This window comes from Idiotropiscis lumnitzeri, chromosome 5 (assembly GCF_059441095.1).
Source record: "Idiotropiscis lumnitzeri isolate Australia: NSW breed Sydney's pygmy pipehorse chromosome 5, RoL_Ilum_1.0, whole genome shotgun sequence".
NCBI classification, from domain to species: Eukaryota; Metazoa; Chordata; class Actinopteri; order Syngnathiformes; family Syngnathidae; genus Idiotropiscis; species Idiotropiscis lumnitzeri.
Genome location: NC_142395.1, coordinates 2,900,209 through 2,916,503, shown reverse-complemented (window position 1 = coordinate 2,916,503; position 16,295 = coordinate 2,900,209). Strand labels below are relative to the sequence as shown.

Sequence of the window (16,295 nt, the reverse complement as noted above, 5' to 3'; positions counted from 1 at the left end):
ACGTGAGAGGGGAGATGGGCGTGAATGACATCGCAAAGGCACGCCCCCAGTGCAAAGCAGCCCCCAATGCCCCTATATGGGCAAACGTGTCTGCTAGCTCTGTTGTTAGGGCTTTCGCAAAAGCCGGCATCATGAGGAGCCGCACACAGAGTACAATGACAATAAAGGGCTTTCTGAATTCTGAATATATCGAATGGGACCCAAGAGTACTTGGTCTAACTTGTATTCACAGACTGGGTGTTCCTGAAGATAGAGTTTTGAGTATGTTGGCTGGCATTGATTGAAATTGATACATGAAATCCACATTTGTTTTTAAATATTACTTTTTTTCCTGAATTTCAGCCACGGCTAACAATTTTCTGTTTTATTTTGTTTTGTTTTGTTTAATCTAGGGCAACATGAGCAGAGGAAACAGTTTATTCTTCAGGAAGCTTCCAGCAGGAAAGACGTATGCAATTGATCAGAAAAGATTTTATTAAAAGAAAAGGAGGCAACGGTATTTGTGCAAATGCAAGTCAACCAAGTCTCATCTGGGAGACTGCCTGTCCATCATTATTTTTGTATGCATTTGTTCCTGTTTATAGCGTATTGTGTGCTTTATAAGTTGCAAAGAATTTCCAAGTCAGGTTTTCGGATTCATGAGAACATGACACTAAATACAACAGAATTTCTTTTGATTGAAGGACCAGTTTAGTCAAGTAAATCTCAAATTGTTATTACAGGTCAATCAGTCAGTGCCCATCCCCCATAGCTTTCTTTTCATCCATGATTCCTCTGCAATACTTTTTATCCACATTTCTTTAAATGCACTTGCATGTAATGTCTAACATTCTAATGATCAAATGGGTTTGGCATGTAGGATTATTTTTACTTAGTATGATCAGTATGGAAGAAGACTGATCATTGTCTAATCACATACAGTACATGCATATGAAATTCAACAGATCTTTCTGTGACAATAGTCAAGTGTTTCTATCAGCTCATTCTAATATCAAATAAAAGTTACTTATTTGTCCATTTTTTGTAAAGGTATCTTTAGAATTCAAGTTTGTATATCAGACTCAGGTGAAATTTGCCTTTTGACCTTGTGTGGCATTGTCTTCAGCCACTTGTCTTAGGGAGACAATTTGATCCCCAAAGGCCAGTTGTCCAAAACATGTAATCTGGATCATTTTGATCCAGATTTGGAAATTCATTTTTTTTTTTTGTCCAGGTCCAAGTAATCAGCCTTACTTTTATGCCGTTTTTTTTTTCCCAAGCCAACATTGGATTAGATCACCCTGATCCAGATACATTGTTTTCAAGATTACCAAATCCGAATTACCAGGTCTCTAATGGGACAAAATATCAAATTGTGGGCCACCAGAAATGTAGAGAACAGCTTGTAGAAGAGCTAGCATGGGGTCACTTAATGTTTTTCATTTTGACACAAAACACAAAAATAACAAACATCTACTTCTATTTATGATTTCTTTTATGAAGACTCATCTGAATCACAAACCAATAGCAAATATACATAATAGGAATGAGGACCCCTGGTATATACACGAAATGATACAAATTTGCCAAATTTGACCTCTTTCAAAGACAATAGTTACTGCAGTGGATTTAAACTGGTTTTCTTTTATATGAATGACTCTTAATGTCACATTGAATAAAGTTCATAATGTCTCTTATTTCTATTTGAAGTTGTTGGTACTTTTATCACAGATTCCTAACTTGGTCTTTCATGGAAAAAAAGTCAACATAATGGCTAACAGTGGGTTTCCCATGGCAAATCCTTTTTGTCTGTAGATAGCTTGTAGATGAATTGAAAGTATATGGATAACGTAAAAAATGAATGTGAAAAGGAGACAGCAATCAGACACATGAGCAATAAAAGAAAGGGCACAACAGGAGCAGCACAAGTCAGCCATCACGATCACTGTAAAAGAAAATCACATCATGGACTGGGAAAAGGCCAGAGTCATCTGCACCGAAGAAAACAAATGTCAGTGCTGGATTAGGGAGGCCAATGAGATCAGGAAGCGGGGCCCCTGGACTACTAACAGGGACGAGGCTGCATACATCCTCTCTACCATCCTGGAGGGGGCAACCGGACGGCAGGAATTTTGACAGGTGGGCCACACCTTCAACAAACATGAGATAAAGACAAGTCACAAGACCATCATGCGACACTCTGAAGAAGGCGAAAGACTGTTGCCAAAAGATGTCAGGTAAATGACAATTAAATCTGTGATAAAAGAACCAACGACTTCTCAATGTCACAGTTGTGCATCAGCCACTACAGTGGCCTTACACTGCCATCGGAAGTGCAATTATTTTTACCGAACACAAGACAGGAGTGCAGATGTGTGTCGCACAGGAAAGGTAAAGTATTTCTTCCATTCTAGAAGACCTTTGCAGGTAAAAATATTGAGACATTAAGCAACAACTGAGGAATAATATAATTGTTGCAATATCAAGGTATTTGATTCTTTTAAGGAATTGCGATCGATTTTGTGTCCACTAAATGTATTGTAACCTGTGCTTGTACAATTTAAAATATTACTGCAACTTTGTTTTTGAAAGTACGTCATCTGTGCCAACCTTTTTGCCGCAAATGTATTAGTTATTATAACAACATTTTGTTTTAGTCCTCATATGTGTCTGGTAAAGTGAAGACAATAAGTTAGAGTGAGACTTACCTCCTTTTTCAGACCCAATATATTTCTTTGTTTTGGAGCTATGAGCATTGATTCCACTGTTATCACTTTATCAGCTTGTAATAATCGTTAGTAGTCGATCCGAAAGTCTTTGCTGTTGGGTGGGAACCTTGTATGCCTAATTTGGACAAAAACTGACTAAATTTACCAAAACTATACTAAAACTTCTGCGATTGGCTGGCAACCAGTTCAGCTTGTCCCCCGCCTACTGCCTGATGTCAGCTGGGATTGGCTGCAGCACCCCCCCCCCCCAAATAATCCATAATGTAATACTTTTTCAATGTTCCTGTAGCAAAACTGGAACACAGCAACATCCCCAGTATAAGGGTGTGCATAGTTGTGCAACCAGATTGTTCGTTGCATTTATTGTTTTGCTTTTTCTTACCATCTCAAAGTTTTATTTTTTGTAGGTCAGTGATGGAAAAAGTGGCAATACCTTATTTTGGTCTCACTCCCTTTTTTCACAAAAACCTTACATTTAATTACAGCAGGGATGTGCAGACGCGTGATATCGTTTGTACAAGCTGTTCAAAAAACTGTTACTGCCCTGGTGAATTTTGATACTTATGGATGCTGTTCAACATGTCACTGTACGTTTTCTACGTGGCTAAATTCTGCGCAGGCTTTTAAAAGATGTGCTGATGCCATATGTATCACAAAGGTAAGTCGTTATAATACAAAACCAAATGTATTGTTTCTAACCACTCGCAGCACATTCTGACACTGCTTGCTATTGACGTGCAGATTTATTAGACGCTCTACTTGCACATACATTTAATTCATCAACGAAAGGCAAGTTGACTTGTACTAAATTGGCTTGGGATAAGAAGTTCACCATTGTTCTTCTCCCAGATCCCTGCAGATCCCAGAGGTCTCCTGGTTCAAAAAATGGTGTGAAACAAGTGGTAGGGGGAGAGTCATATTGAAGAACCCTCAGGTTTAGGAATCAATAGGTGTGGTGTGGACACAATGTCCATCTGAGTCGGGTTCAGATTAGCAGGCAGCGGTGTCGCATTTGAGTTTCCCACACCAACTGGTTGAAGGGGCGTCTGTTCTGTGGACTTTTTTTTCCCCCGAGGAACTTTGGAACAGGTGTGAAGGTGAGTCAGGAGGCCACGGTATGATCGCAACTTTGTGCGGCAATTTTCACACCTATGAACAAAGAAAAAATAGATCTCAAAAATTACTTTAACATATGCAAACCAAATTAGTGTCTACACAGCAGGAAACCTGAAAGTTCTTTCAAATATATATACATATATATATATTAGGGGTGCAACGATACGTGTTATTGAATTGTTCGATAAAGTGGTCACGGTTCGGTGCGCACTGGATCGAACAATACGCAAAATGTTATGACGGTGAGGAGCAACGCTGCTTACTACGCCTTTTATATGCTGGATTGACGAGCGCAGACCCATTCACTGTACGTTACAGCCCCTCCCACATTCATTTTGCACAGAAGCTCGCTAACGGTTGCAACATGGCTATACATACATATATATATATATATACACACATATATATATATACCAAAGGGAAATTACATTTTCATTCTGTTGTATGCATATATAGTGTAGCACATACATGCAGGCAGGGGTGTTGCAAAAACCCCCCGTTTCCAGATGAACTGTTGCAAAACTTCCACTTTGCCTGCTTTAATCCTTGCAAGCAGGCAAATATGTGTTGAGGGAAAGGAGTGGAGGACTCAATTTTTAATAAATTAGAAAAACTTACAAGAAAAATATGTTGGGTTTATGATGACGTCTCATATGTTCCATCAATTTCTGCATGTTTGGGAAGGAGCAGCTGCAGCCAACATGAGAGCATTGAAATGCTTTTCCTGCAGAGGTAATACAATAAATGCACACATGCACAAAAAAGACTTATTGGAGCAAATAGAATGAAATAACAAAACTTCATTTCTCAGGGTGATTTATTAGATTAGCAAAAGGATATATAAAAAAAGCTTTTAAAATATTTTTTAATTGTCTTATAGTACAAATACAGACGTGTTTTCAGACTTTATTTAAGTGTGTAAGAAAAAATAGATTTGATTCCAGCATGAAAATGAACACTACAAAGATGTTCAGACACTTTTTGAACAGATGTTTGCATTGTCCATATTTTTCAAAAGATCGTGTATGTTTCCTTGTTGAACATGGCCCAATGATCCAATTCAATCTCTGGATCTGCTCAATAAATGTACTGAAATTCCCATCTTCGCGGAATAAGTGAATGTGTGACTTTTAACGTGATGAAATTAAATGTTCACTCGTGAAAGTGTGTGCTTTGCCTTTTTTTCATTTTAATTGACTCTTCTTGGTTTTTAATTGTACTTTGTCTTTACAACCACATATGTTTCATTAAACATTAAATCAACACATGTATTTTTATAGTTACTAGGGATGTCCTGATACATTTTCCACTTCCTATCCGATACTGATATTGCTGCGTAGAATAATGTCCGATTATGATATCGTCTGATACGATGCTGATATTATCATTTTTTTTAATTATGAATTGTTGAAGAGATTTGATCAAGTTATATTATTAAACCGAATAACAATAGTCAGCAACAGTAAGCATGAGACTAAATTACCCATTTATTCCTAACATGTGCATCTGACTGTTAAAGTGATACATTCATACAGTTATTGGTTACCTGTTAAAAAAATTTATTTCGTAATGTAATCAAACTAACGTAATATTAATGTAACTTGAATACATTTGATTACTTTTGGATTGCTCCAATACCAGACATGTTGAAAGAAATTAATACAACAAAAACAAATCAATATGTTGTTTATTTTCATATATTTTTTATAGTTTTTTTTTCGGTTTATGGCTGTTTAATAAGCATGGTTTTGGAATGCCGGAGGGAGCCTGAGCACCTACAATTCAAATCCAAAGCACAAGAAATGTAGACAGACAGACAATAGATAGATTCATCTTGTGAGAGGGAAAGTAGATTTGGTAGCTTCATAAAGGTTTCCAAATCTTTCCACATGACCAGGTTGTTAATTTGTAAAATGGAGAAAAGAAAAAAAGTTAGGGTTAGCTAGCAAGTTTAAACAAAAATTATCTGATTTTTTTTCCTTAGTCCAATCTCCATTATTTTTTATTTTGCTTAACATAGATAATGTGTTTGTTTTCAAGGAGGACTAAGGAAATCAGCAATACCCAATGGGCATTAAATTATCTCCAGAGTCGAGACTGGTGGTGGTGGTGGTGGTTAATGCACGTTCTTCTAAAATTAGTCGATCAGGTGTTATGAAAACATTGAGATTTTTGGTTTTAATTATTGCACTCTTCCCATGGGCTCACCACTTGAGGGAGGGGCCAAAGGGGTCGGGTGCCATGTGAGCGGGGCAGCAGCAAGAGGCAGGAGGGACCTTGGCGCTCTGATCCCTGGCTTCAGAAATTAGCTCTTGGGACATGGAATGTCACCTCTCTGGCAGCGAAGGAGCCTGAGCTGGAGTGTGAGGCAGAGAAGTTCCAACTAGACATGGAGTTGCCCAACGCCAGAGGCGCCGAGCAGGTGTGGGTATACTTATTACCCCCCGGCTTGTTGCCTCTACATTGGAGTTCACCCTGGTGGACAAGAGGGGAGCCTCCTTCCACCTTAGGGTGGGGGGACAGGTCCCAACTGTTGTTTGTGCTTATGCACCAAACTGCAGTTCAGAATGCCCACCCTTTTTGGAATCTTTGGAGGTGCTGGAAAGTGCTCCCCCTGGAGACACCCTCATTCTGCTGGGGGACTTCAATGCTCACGTTGGTAATGACAATAAAACCTGGAAGGGTGTGATTGGGAGGAACGATCCCACCAATCTGATCCCAAGTGGTGTTCTGTTACTGTAATTCTGTGCACGTCATTGATAGTCCATAACAAACACCATGTTCAAAATAGGGTGTCCACATGTGCACTTAGCACCAGGACACCTAAGCCGCAGTTTGATGATTGACTTCGCAATCGCATCATCGGATTTGCGGCCGCATGTTTTGTACACTCGGGTGAAGAGAGGGGCGGAGCTGTCCAACAGTACCTGGTGGAACTTCATTTAACTGAAAACTTGAAACTAAAAACTCTCCAGACGGTAATATTGTAAAGCAAGTAATTAGTACTATGTAATACACTTTTTGAATGTAGCTTGCCCAAGACTGATGATGATTATATTTACAAAAACACTTGCAACGTAATGATGAATCGTTTACCAGTAAGAGACTGAGCTGGGATTACATGATCCCTCACATGACTCTCGAAAGCGCTCACATCCGTGTACTCGCGTTGACACCCGTGAAATGAACACGGCGTCCTCTTATTTCCTATAAGAGAGATATGGAAGAAATAAACTACCTAGCTTACTAATAAATAAAAAATAACAGAAGTGACAACAGAACCATTGCTGAGATGAGTATCTACGTCAATGTCGAATTTCGAGCCTGACTGCCTGAAAGGCTTCGTCTAAAAAAAAAAAAAAACTAACCTTCTGTTCCAGTCACGTCAAATTTCTGCAGGGTGGTGCTACAAGAGGACATTGTATTATTACTGTATTTGTAATCCGCCACAATAGATAACGACACAAATGACCCAAGGCGCCTGCGCGAAATCTTCCTCTCCTAAAGCATGAGGCATTGTCGATGCATTACTGCCCCCTTTCGAATTGGAAAGGTTTTTTATTTATATATATATTTATATATATATATATATATATATATATATATATATATATATATATATATATATATGTATATATATATTAGAGCAGTCAAAATTAAAGCATTAACTCAGGTGATTAATCCAAAATGTTTTAACTCAGTTAACTCAGTTTGATTTACTTCAAAAATGATTTGCATACTTTGCAAATATTGTGCCATATTAGCTGTCTTTCGCACGTCTCAGAACAAAACACTGTGTTTATGTTACCACTGGGCCTTGTAAACCAACACTGCTGGAGTGTGGCGCTTGTGGGTAGTTTTGAGAAATGTTTCCAAAACAAATGTCTGTAAAGATGTCTCCATTTAGATCATATTCAAGAATCCAAAAAGGAAATAAGAACAGTCTTTGAATTAAATATACTTAATATTTGGTGATTTTGCATAAATTCCAAGATATTATTCAAGTAAATATCTGTTATAAGCTTTGCAAAAAATAGTCGTTGAAAAATGTGATTAATCATGGAATTTTTTGTGATTAATTAGTTAAAAAAATGAATCACTTGACATCACTAATATATATATATATATATATATATATATATATATATATAGACAATACATTTTTCTTTATATAGTGTATTTCACAACAGCTGTGCAGTAACAAAGCGTTTTCCATATGCCGTATTATTATTATTATTATTATATCATCATCAGTATTGTCATTATAATTATTATTAATGTCAAGTTAGTTAAAATGAACCATTGAAAAATTAAATCATGAAACAGGCCAAGTCAAGTCAAGTCAAGTCAATTTTATTTGTATAGCCCTTAATCACAGACAGTCTCAAAGGGCTTTACATAGCCACAATCGACATCCCCGATCTTAACCCCCAGGAGGGCAAGGAAAAACTCACAAAACCTCATTAGGGGAAAAGTGAGAAACCTTGAGAAGGGACCACAGATGGGGGAATCCCCCTTCCAGGATGACCAGGCTGCAATGGATGCCAACTGGGCAACATTTGACACCTACAATGATGCTATGCAATAATAGATTAGATAATATAAGAGTCAATTGAATGAAGTGCTGCAGGAAGATGACTTCAGTGGAGTGGGTCCTCATCCAGGGCCGTAATATCCATGGCAGCATATCCGAAGATGAGCCTTCGATCTTGTACCGGTCAGTTGGTGTAAATTCAGTACAGCCACTTCCAAGTGAATCGCCATCACCTAATTCGGGGAATTGGGAACAGAAAAGAAAGAACAGAAATAGCAAACAGGTAGTTCAATGAAGTGCTGAAATATAAGGAAATCAGAAAAGGCGCTGCATGAAGACGACTTCGGCAGAGCAGGTCCCTTCCCGGTTCGTCAGTGCCGTAATCTTCAAAGCATGTCCCCATCACCTAATTCCCAAGCAGGGGAAGGAGGGGGCAGAAAAGAGAAGAAGCGGCAGTAAACAGGCCAACAAATAATTAAATTAGATGCTAAAGTATATAAATAAATTGATCAAATGTCGCGCTGCAGGAAGACGACATCACTGGAACAGGTGCATGCCCAGTTGGTCAATGCCTTAAACTTCCTAGTGGGTCACCGTCACCTAATCCCCCAGCCGGGGGAAAAGGGGGCAGAAAAGAAAACAAAAGAAAAAAAAGCGGCAGTAAACAGGCCAACAAATATTTCAGCTAAATGCACAAGAGTATAAATGCGTCTTTAATAGTGTTTTGAACATTTCTACTGAGGTGGCGCCTCTAATATCTGAGGGAAGTGCATTCCAAAGCATTGGTGCCCGAATAGAGAACGCTCTAGAACCTGCGGACTTCTTTTTGGCTCGCGGGATCACTAAAAGACCAGCATTTTGTGAGCGAAGGTTTCGGGACGGAACATATGGTACCACGAGGTCAACGAGATAAGAAGGTGCTAAGCCGTGCAATATTTTAAAAGTAAGTAGCAGAACTTTAAAATCACATCTCAAGTGGACCGGAAGCCAATGCAAATTGGCTAATATCGGGGTAATATGATCAAACTTTCTCGTCTTAGTTAAGAGTCTAGCTGCTGCATTTTGAACTAACTGCAGGCTTTTAATACTCGACATGGGGAGACCCGAGAGCAAAGCGTTACAATAGTCGAGGCGAGACGTAACAAACGCATGGATTAAGATTTCCGCGTCACACGTTGATAGAATTGGGCGAATTTTAGCAATGTTACGCAGATGAAAAAACGCAGTTCGAGTAATATTTTTAATGTGCATTTGAAAAGACATAGTTGCGTCAAATATAACACCGAGATTTTTTGTTGAATCCTTTTGGATAATATTACATTTATCGATATTCAGAGTGGTGTCTTTGAAAAGGTACCGATGACGCGCTGGTCCAATGATGAGCATCTCGGTTTTATCTGAGTTAAGACGCAAAAAATTGAAAGACATCCATTGTTTAATTTCGGCAAGGCACGCCTCTAATTTATAGCAGTCGCGCGGATTCGTTATATCCAACGGCATGTATAATTGCGTATCATCAGCATAACAGTGAAAACTAATGTTATATTTCCGTATAATATCACCAAGCGGTAGCATATAGATGCTAAACAATAGAGGTCCAAGTACCGATCCCTGCGGAACTCCACATATGATCTTACAAAGATCCGAAGTCGTATTGCCATGAATTACACGGTGCGTCCTCTCCGACAGATACGAATTAAACCAAGAAAGCGCTGAACCTGAAATGCCAACACACGTTTCAAGGCGTTTTAATAATATGTTATGATCAACGGTATCAAAAGCGGCACTAAGATCAAGTAAGAGTAATATTGATGAGGTGTCGGCGTCCATAGCTATGAGAAGATCATTAGTAACTTTAGCAAGGGCCGTCTCAGTAGAGTGGTCGGCTCTAAAACCCGATTGGAAAGGTTCAAATTGATTATTAGCAGTCATATATTCATTAAGTTGTTGCGCTACGACTTTTTCAAGAATTTTTGCAATAAACGGAAGATTTGAAACCGGCCTATAGTTGATGAGACTATCTGGGTCAAGGTTTGGTTGCTTAAGTAACGGTCGGATAACGGCGGTCCTAAAAGCTGCTGGTACTACACCCGTGGTAAGTGATAGATTAATTATATTTAAAACAGACGGTCCTAGGGTCGTAAACAGTTCTTTAATTAGTTTACCAGGAAGCGGATCGAGCACACAAGTTGTCGGTTTTGCTGCACTAACCAATTTTGTTAGGCTCTCAAGAGATATTTTTTTTAAATTGACATAAGGTTATCGGACAGTTATCAGCCCTAATGTCCCTATTAACACCATTTATCGCGGAATTCGACGGAATTTTAAGAACAGAGTCTTTAATCTCATCACGAATACATTCTATCTTCTGAGTAAAAAATTGCATAAAATCGGCCTAGAGAAAAATGGGGGTTAAAGACTATGGTGACGTATCAATAAGATTGGATTTTCTTTTAGGCTGGTAATAAGCCAGAAAGTCATTGTGAAAAAGTTGCCATTGCAGGCCAAAGATAAGGTCAAACTATTCAAAGAAAGTTGTCTTTAAGGACAGCACACACTGAGGTCTCCAGCACACATGTGTGGCGTCTGCTAACCCAGATGTCAAAGTTATTCAGATGAATTTAACCCACAAATTAGTATTTTGTGTGCCCATTATATCTACTTCATGGTCACACATTAGCATTTTTGTCCATTATGTATTAATATTGGGCGGCACGGTGGACAACCGGTTCGCATGATGGCCTCACAGTGCCGAGGTCGTGGGTTCGATTTCGGCGCCGGCCTTCTTGTGTGGAGTTTGCATGTTCTCCCCTGTGCCTGCGTGGATTTCATCCGGGTACTCAGGTTTCCTCCCACATTCAAAAACATGCATGGAAGGTTGATTGGACACTCTAAATTGCCTCAAGGTATGAGTGTGAGCGCGGATGGTAGTTCATCTTTGTGTGCCCTGCGATTGGCTGGCAACCATTTCAGGGTGTACCACACCTACTGCCCAAAGACAGCTGGGATAGGCCCCACCACCCCCCAGTACCTTGTGAAGAGAAGCGGTACAAATAATGGATGGATGGATATTAATATTGTGGTCAAAAAAAAAAAAATCGCTGTAATGTTTGGCTCTCAGTTGATGTAAGTGGATCTTTTAAATTAAACACACAATTAAGGAAATCTTGATGTGCAAATATGGGCCACCTCACATTCCGACATTAAAAAATAGACGTCAGCCTATCATTATCCGTCATGTGATTGATACAGGGCACCCAGTCAGATGACACCTGATTTTTTTTTTTTTAAAAACATAGGTCACCACGCATGCGCAAACAACGGTGCTAAGTGCAGCACAACTAACAAGCTAGTGAGTTGGTTACCTCCAATTTTAAGCCCTCGTTTTATTCTCTTGAACTCAAGGGGGGTATAAACATGAGTGGGGGTGCTGGACCAAGTAAGAAGACAAAAACGTATCACTTTAATACGGAATGGGAGGAGGAGTTGTTTTTCACGATGACATTTTCGAAGTGTGTTTGCCTCATCGGCCAAACTACAATCGCAATACCAAAGAAGGGAAATGTGGAGCGGGATTTTCGGACTGTTCATGGAAAATATGGTACCGACTTTCCGCCGAAAAGCGAGCTGAAGAAGAGAAAGGTGAAGGAATTAAGAAGCCAGTTGTCAGGACAGCAGTCATTTTTCAGACAACTTACTTGAAAAGCGAAAGCCGCCTCCGAGATTGGCTACATTGTACAAAAAATCCTCTCTCTCTCTCTCTCTTGAAATATATATATATAGATATATATACATATCTCTCTCTCTCTCTCTCTCTCTCTATATATATATATATATATATATATAAAAATATAAATAATAAATAGGCAGCATCGGGCATGGGTTCGATCCTGGCTCCAGCCATCCTCTGTGGAGTTTGCATGTTGTCCCCGTGCTTGTGTGGGTTTCCTCCGGGTACTCCGGTTTCCTCCCACATTCAAAAAACATGCATGGCAGGCCGATTGAACACTCTAAATTGCCCCTAGGTATGAGTGTGAGCGCGCATGGTGGTTCATCTTTGTGTGCCCTGCAATTGGCTGGCAACCAGTTCAGGGTGTCCTCCGCCAACTGCCCAAAGAGAGCTGGGATAGGCTCCAGCACCCCCGCGACCCTAGTGAGGAGAAGCGGTAAAGACGATGGATGGATGGATAATCTCAACTGTATATTCATAACATTTCTGATCCCTCCAAATTTTACTTAACATTTCTCTTAAAGGTTTTCTCCGTTACTTCGGTTTCCTCCCACATTTCAAAGACAGGCATGGAAGGTTAATGGGACCATACTAAATTGGCCCAACGTACGAGTGCGAGTGCTAGTGCGAGTGTGTGTTTGTGTGCCCTGTGACTGCCTGGCAACATTAAAAGTGCACAAAAGCTATTATGTTAAAACACAAAGACAAAGAAGCCCAAGTGTCGAGATAGTCCAATGGGTAACCAAAATAAAATCTGTAAGATTTCATGTCACCAGCAAGCTTATTGCACATAAAACAGAAAGGTGAAAAAACGTTTTTGACAATTTAAAAAAAATAGATTATTTTAAAGAGTCAAAATCCTTTGATTTCCAGTCAAATGTGAATGAATGCATTATGATTTTCTTAGTCCTCCGTGAAGGCAAACAAATTATGTTCGTTTATGAAATGAAACAAGACATTAACGGAGACTGGATTTGGCGTTCGGGTTAAAAAAAAAAAAAAAAAAAAAAACATGATCAACTTTATTCCCATTTTCTGAGGCTTACCAAAACTCTTTCTGAATTAGTCAGTTTTACTTACAAGTTACTTACAGTCCTTAAATTCTGCAGCATTAAACTCCAGTCTGTCATTCATCATCCTGTTAACTAGGGCTGAGCGATTTTAAATTGTGTTGCGGTTTTTCGGACAGATATTGCGATTTCGATTTAATTTGCGATTTTCTTCACAATGTACAGTGACGTTTACAAACATGACAGAAAAATTAAAAACAAAAAAAGCTATTACTGTAATAATGCAAGGACACTCAAGAGGTTTTGTGAGGGGGGTCAGTTCTTCCTCAAGTTTTAAAAACTACTTCTACAAAGTGTAATTTTGTATTAACGTGTAATTGTGGATAGGAAAATGCATTTCCCTGAAATATTTTACATTCCAGTCAGTCATTTCTGTGTTTCGGTCTGAGAGCGTTTGCTAAATTGCTAATGTAGCCGTCATCCTATTTTATGTCTAGATATGTTTTGATTGAAACAACATTTATGTTCATAGCTGCTGGCTTTCCAACCCTAACACGGTTCTAACCAGACTTTCGTTAAAAGTCGACTGTACACTTAAGCAAATATTTTGGGTCCTTTCCGACGCTGTATTTCTCTTAAGTGATTAGCACGCTTAGCAACCCTTCGTTCGCCTCCTCGTTTAAAAGGCTACCTGTTGTCATGATCTGTATTTTTGGTTCAGTATTTAGTTTCAAGCAGGGATAGGCTCCAGCACCTCCACGACCCTTGTGAGGAGAAGCGGTACAGATATGGATGGATGGATATTTAGTTTATTTTTTTTTCTTTGTTTTTTTTTCTTGTGTTTGGCATGTGTCTCATGTTAAACCTGATTGTCTTCGCCTGTGCTTGTAATCTCACTCCCTAGTGTGAACCAATTAGCTTTCTCCAACCCTTTGTCTATTGTCCGGGTGTTCCTTGTTGTCTCGTTAATTTGTTTGTATTTAGTTCCTTGTTTGCTTTCAGTTCTTGTCGGTCCATTGTCATTGGCTGCCAGGATGGCCGAGTGGTCTAAGGCGCCGCGTTCAGGACCCAATCTCCCCAGGAGGCCTGGGTTCGAATCTCGAATTTCCCCATTGTGGGACTAATAAAGGGAATATTATTTTTATTATTGTCCATTTCTACTGTCCCTGCCAGTCGCGTTTTCTCAAGTTAAGTCAAGTCCTTGTTTTTTTTTTTTTTATCCCTGTTATTTTGTATTTTTTTATTTTCCCAGTCCCTTGTTTGCCTTTTTATCTTAAATTAAATTTCAGTTATCCCGGCCTCGCTTCCCTGCGTTTAGGGTCCTCCTCCATCGAAACCTGACACCTGTTAGTGGGGTTGTTTATTTGTCCTCACACAGCTTGTTGCTGCTGCTGTGCATGGACTTGCATATAGTCCAAATAAAGTCCATACTGCTGCGGCGCAAGATAGCTTGCCGCCCGGCATTCAAGTAGCACCGAAAGAAAGCACTTCTGGGACCAGAGCCCAACGCTTTTTTTTTTTTTTTTTTTTTAAATCAGTACTGCGTGACCTGCTTCGTCAACAGGGGTCACAAACCACAGCTTTGACAATCTTGAAGTCGCGTTGCCTGAAATTGCGATTTTGGTCCCAAAACAATGCATCGTTCAACCCTTCTGTCAACTTTAATCTGCTATTTATGTTCCAATTTATTTTCTAGCTAGTCAAATCATGAGTTTATCACTTTCAATATATCCCCCAACAAAGAATCTTCATATGGCTTCCCCCATTTACATATCAAAGTTTTAGTTGGGAGTGTTTAGCGGAGATTTATCAACCTCCTGGAAAGTTGGTTTATCAGCTCCACTATCGACAACTTCCATTGTACAGTCACCTGCACCTTGAGTCTATCTAGGGCAGGGGTGGGCAAACTTTTTGATTGGCGGGCCACAATGTGTTCTAAAATTTGACCAAGGGGCCGGACCAGAAGCAGATGGATGGAGTGTTTTGGTAACCTCACTTCATCGGAGAAAAAAAATACATTTGATTTTAAATGAAAGTGAACAAAAGCATTACATCAATATATATCTTTGAAAAAACGCAATATTTAGAAAATAAAACATTAACAAGGTTTATTCATTTAATTTCTTTCAAGTTCGGCGGGCCGGATTGAAACCTTTAACGGGCATGCGGCCCCCGGGCCATAGTTTGCCCACGCCTGATCTGGGGTTTATACAATAGTGTTCGACTGTTCATTTGAATGCACAACACACTTCTTGGATTCATTTAATGGTGGACTCTTGCTGCGGGAATGGGTGTTTCTTTTGGATTCCGAAGAAAATTATGCACCAGGGTTCTGAGACAGACAAAATGTTTAAACACAGGAATGAAAGTGGCTGAATAACATTTCCATTGCAGACATCCGAGGCCAAACCATAGTTTGTGAGCAGTAATTTTGTTTACCTTTAAAATCATAATGATATAAGAACTTTTCTCATGTAGGCTACAATTAAAAATGTCATTAAATAATACTAACCTGGAAGCCGCCTATGTTTTGAATCCATGAGCAAGCCTAGCTAGTACAAGCTAGCAAGCGGAAGAGTCCAACGTTAACCAAAAAATATTGACTTGAGCCACTTGTATTACATATAAGTGAATAATAGCAAGATGTCTACTGCTAAAGTGGGATACAATAAAGCCCCAATTTAATACACGTCACATTCCTTTGTCTTTCACTGTCGCTATTAATGTCACAGGAGCGAGAGTTAAGTGTAATTATGTCATGTTATTATCTCTCCCTGCTGCAACACACCTAGCTAAAATGATCAGCTATTTTTTTTTTCCACTTTAGGTGGCGCTACAAAGACATTTTTTTTCCAATTGTGCCAGGATGGCCGAGTGGTCTAAGGCGCCGCGTTCAGGACCCAGTCTCCCCAGGAGGCCTGGGTTCGAATCTCGAATTTCCCCATTGTGGGACTAATAAAGGCAATATTATTATTATTATTATTACGATGACTTTAAAATATCAAAATTTTCACCTGGCTTAAAAAGTATGTAAAGTTTGAGTAATTTTAATGTATATTTAGACCCTGAAAAATGTTTGCCTGAAGGTCACTGATATTTATCTGGAGGGGTCTCAACTGGGGAGTGTAGGTCACGACTAATGTGGTCTTTTTCTCACTGGTTCGTCGCTGATATTGGAACATACTCTTTGTCATGAC

The 16,295-nt window shown here is 39.3% G+C and overlaps 2 protein-coding genes across 3 annotated transcripts in view; one reads left to right on the top strand and one right to left on the bottom strand.

The window, feature by feature from the left end:
- mtch2 (mitochondrial carrier homolog 2) overlaps positions 1–3,857 on the top strand; it is a 95,664-nt gene extending 91,807 nt beyond the window's left edge. For both annotated transcript variants that reach the window (XM_088296669.1, XM_088296667.1), the window contains exon 13: positions 393–3,857. In XM_088296669.1, the coding sequence (XP_088152795.1) occupies positions 393–479 (87 nt within the window). In that variant the 3' untranslated portion in view covers positions 480–3,857. The remainder of the gene's footprint in view (positions 1–392) is intronic.
- On the bottom strand, positions 3,433–7,316 carry znf414 (zinc finger protein 414). Its single transcript, XM_088296687.1, has 4 exons — positions 7,193–7,316; positions 6,921–7,031; positions 4,443–4,548; positions 3,433–3,857 (listed from the first exon to the last, which is right to left on the bottom strand). Exons 1-4 carry the CDS (start codon positions 7,242–7,244, stop codon positions 3,623–3,625), a joined length of 504 nt encoding a protein of 167 aa, XP_088152813.1. The 5' UTR covers positions 7,245–7,316; the 3' UTR covers positions 3,433–3,622.
- Between the last annotated feature and the right edge of the window lie 8,979 nt (positions 7,317–16,295).

Coding starts and splice junctions, on each gene's coding strand:
- znf414 (XM_088296687.1), bottom strand. CDS start 7,244: ATGTCCTCTTGTAGCACCACCCTGCAGAAATTTGACGTGACTGGAACA. Junction 4,549..6,920: donor CCCAGCTCAGTCTCTTACTG/GTAAACGATTCA, acceptor TTACCTCTGCAG/GAAAAGCATTTCAATGCTCT. Junction 3,858..4,442: donor AAACCCAACATATTTTTCTT/GTAAGTTTTTCT, acceptor CTTTGTTCATAG/GTGTGAAAATTGCCGCACAA.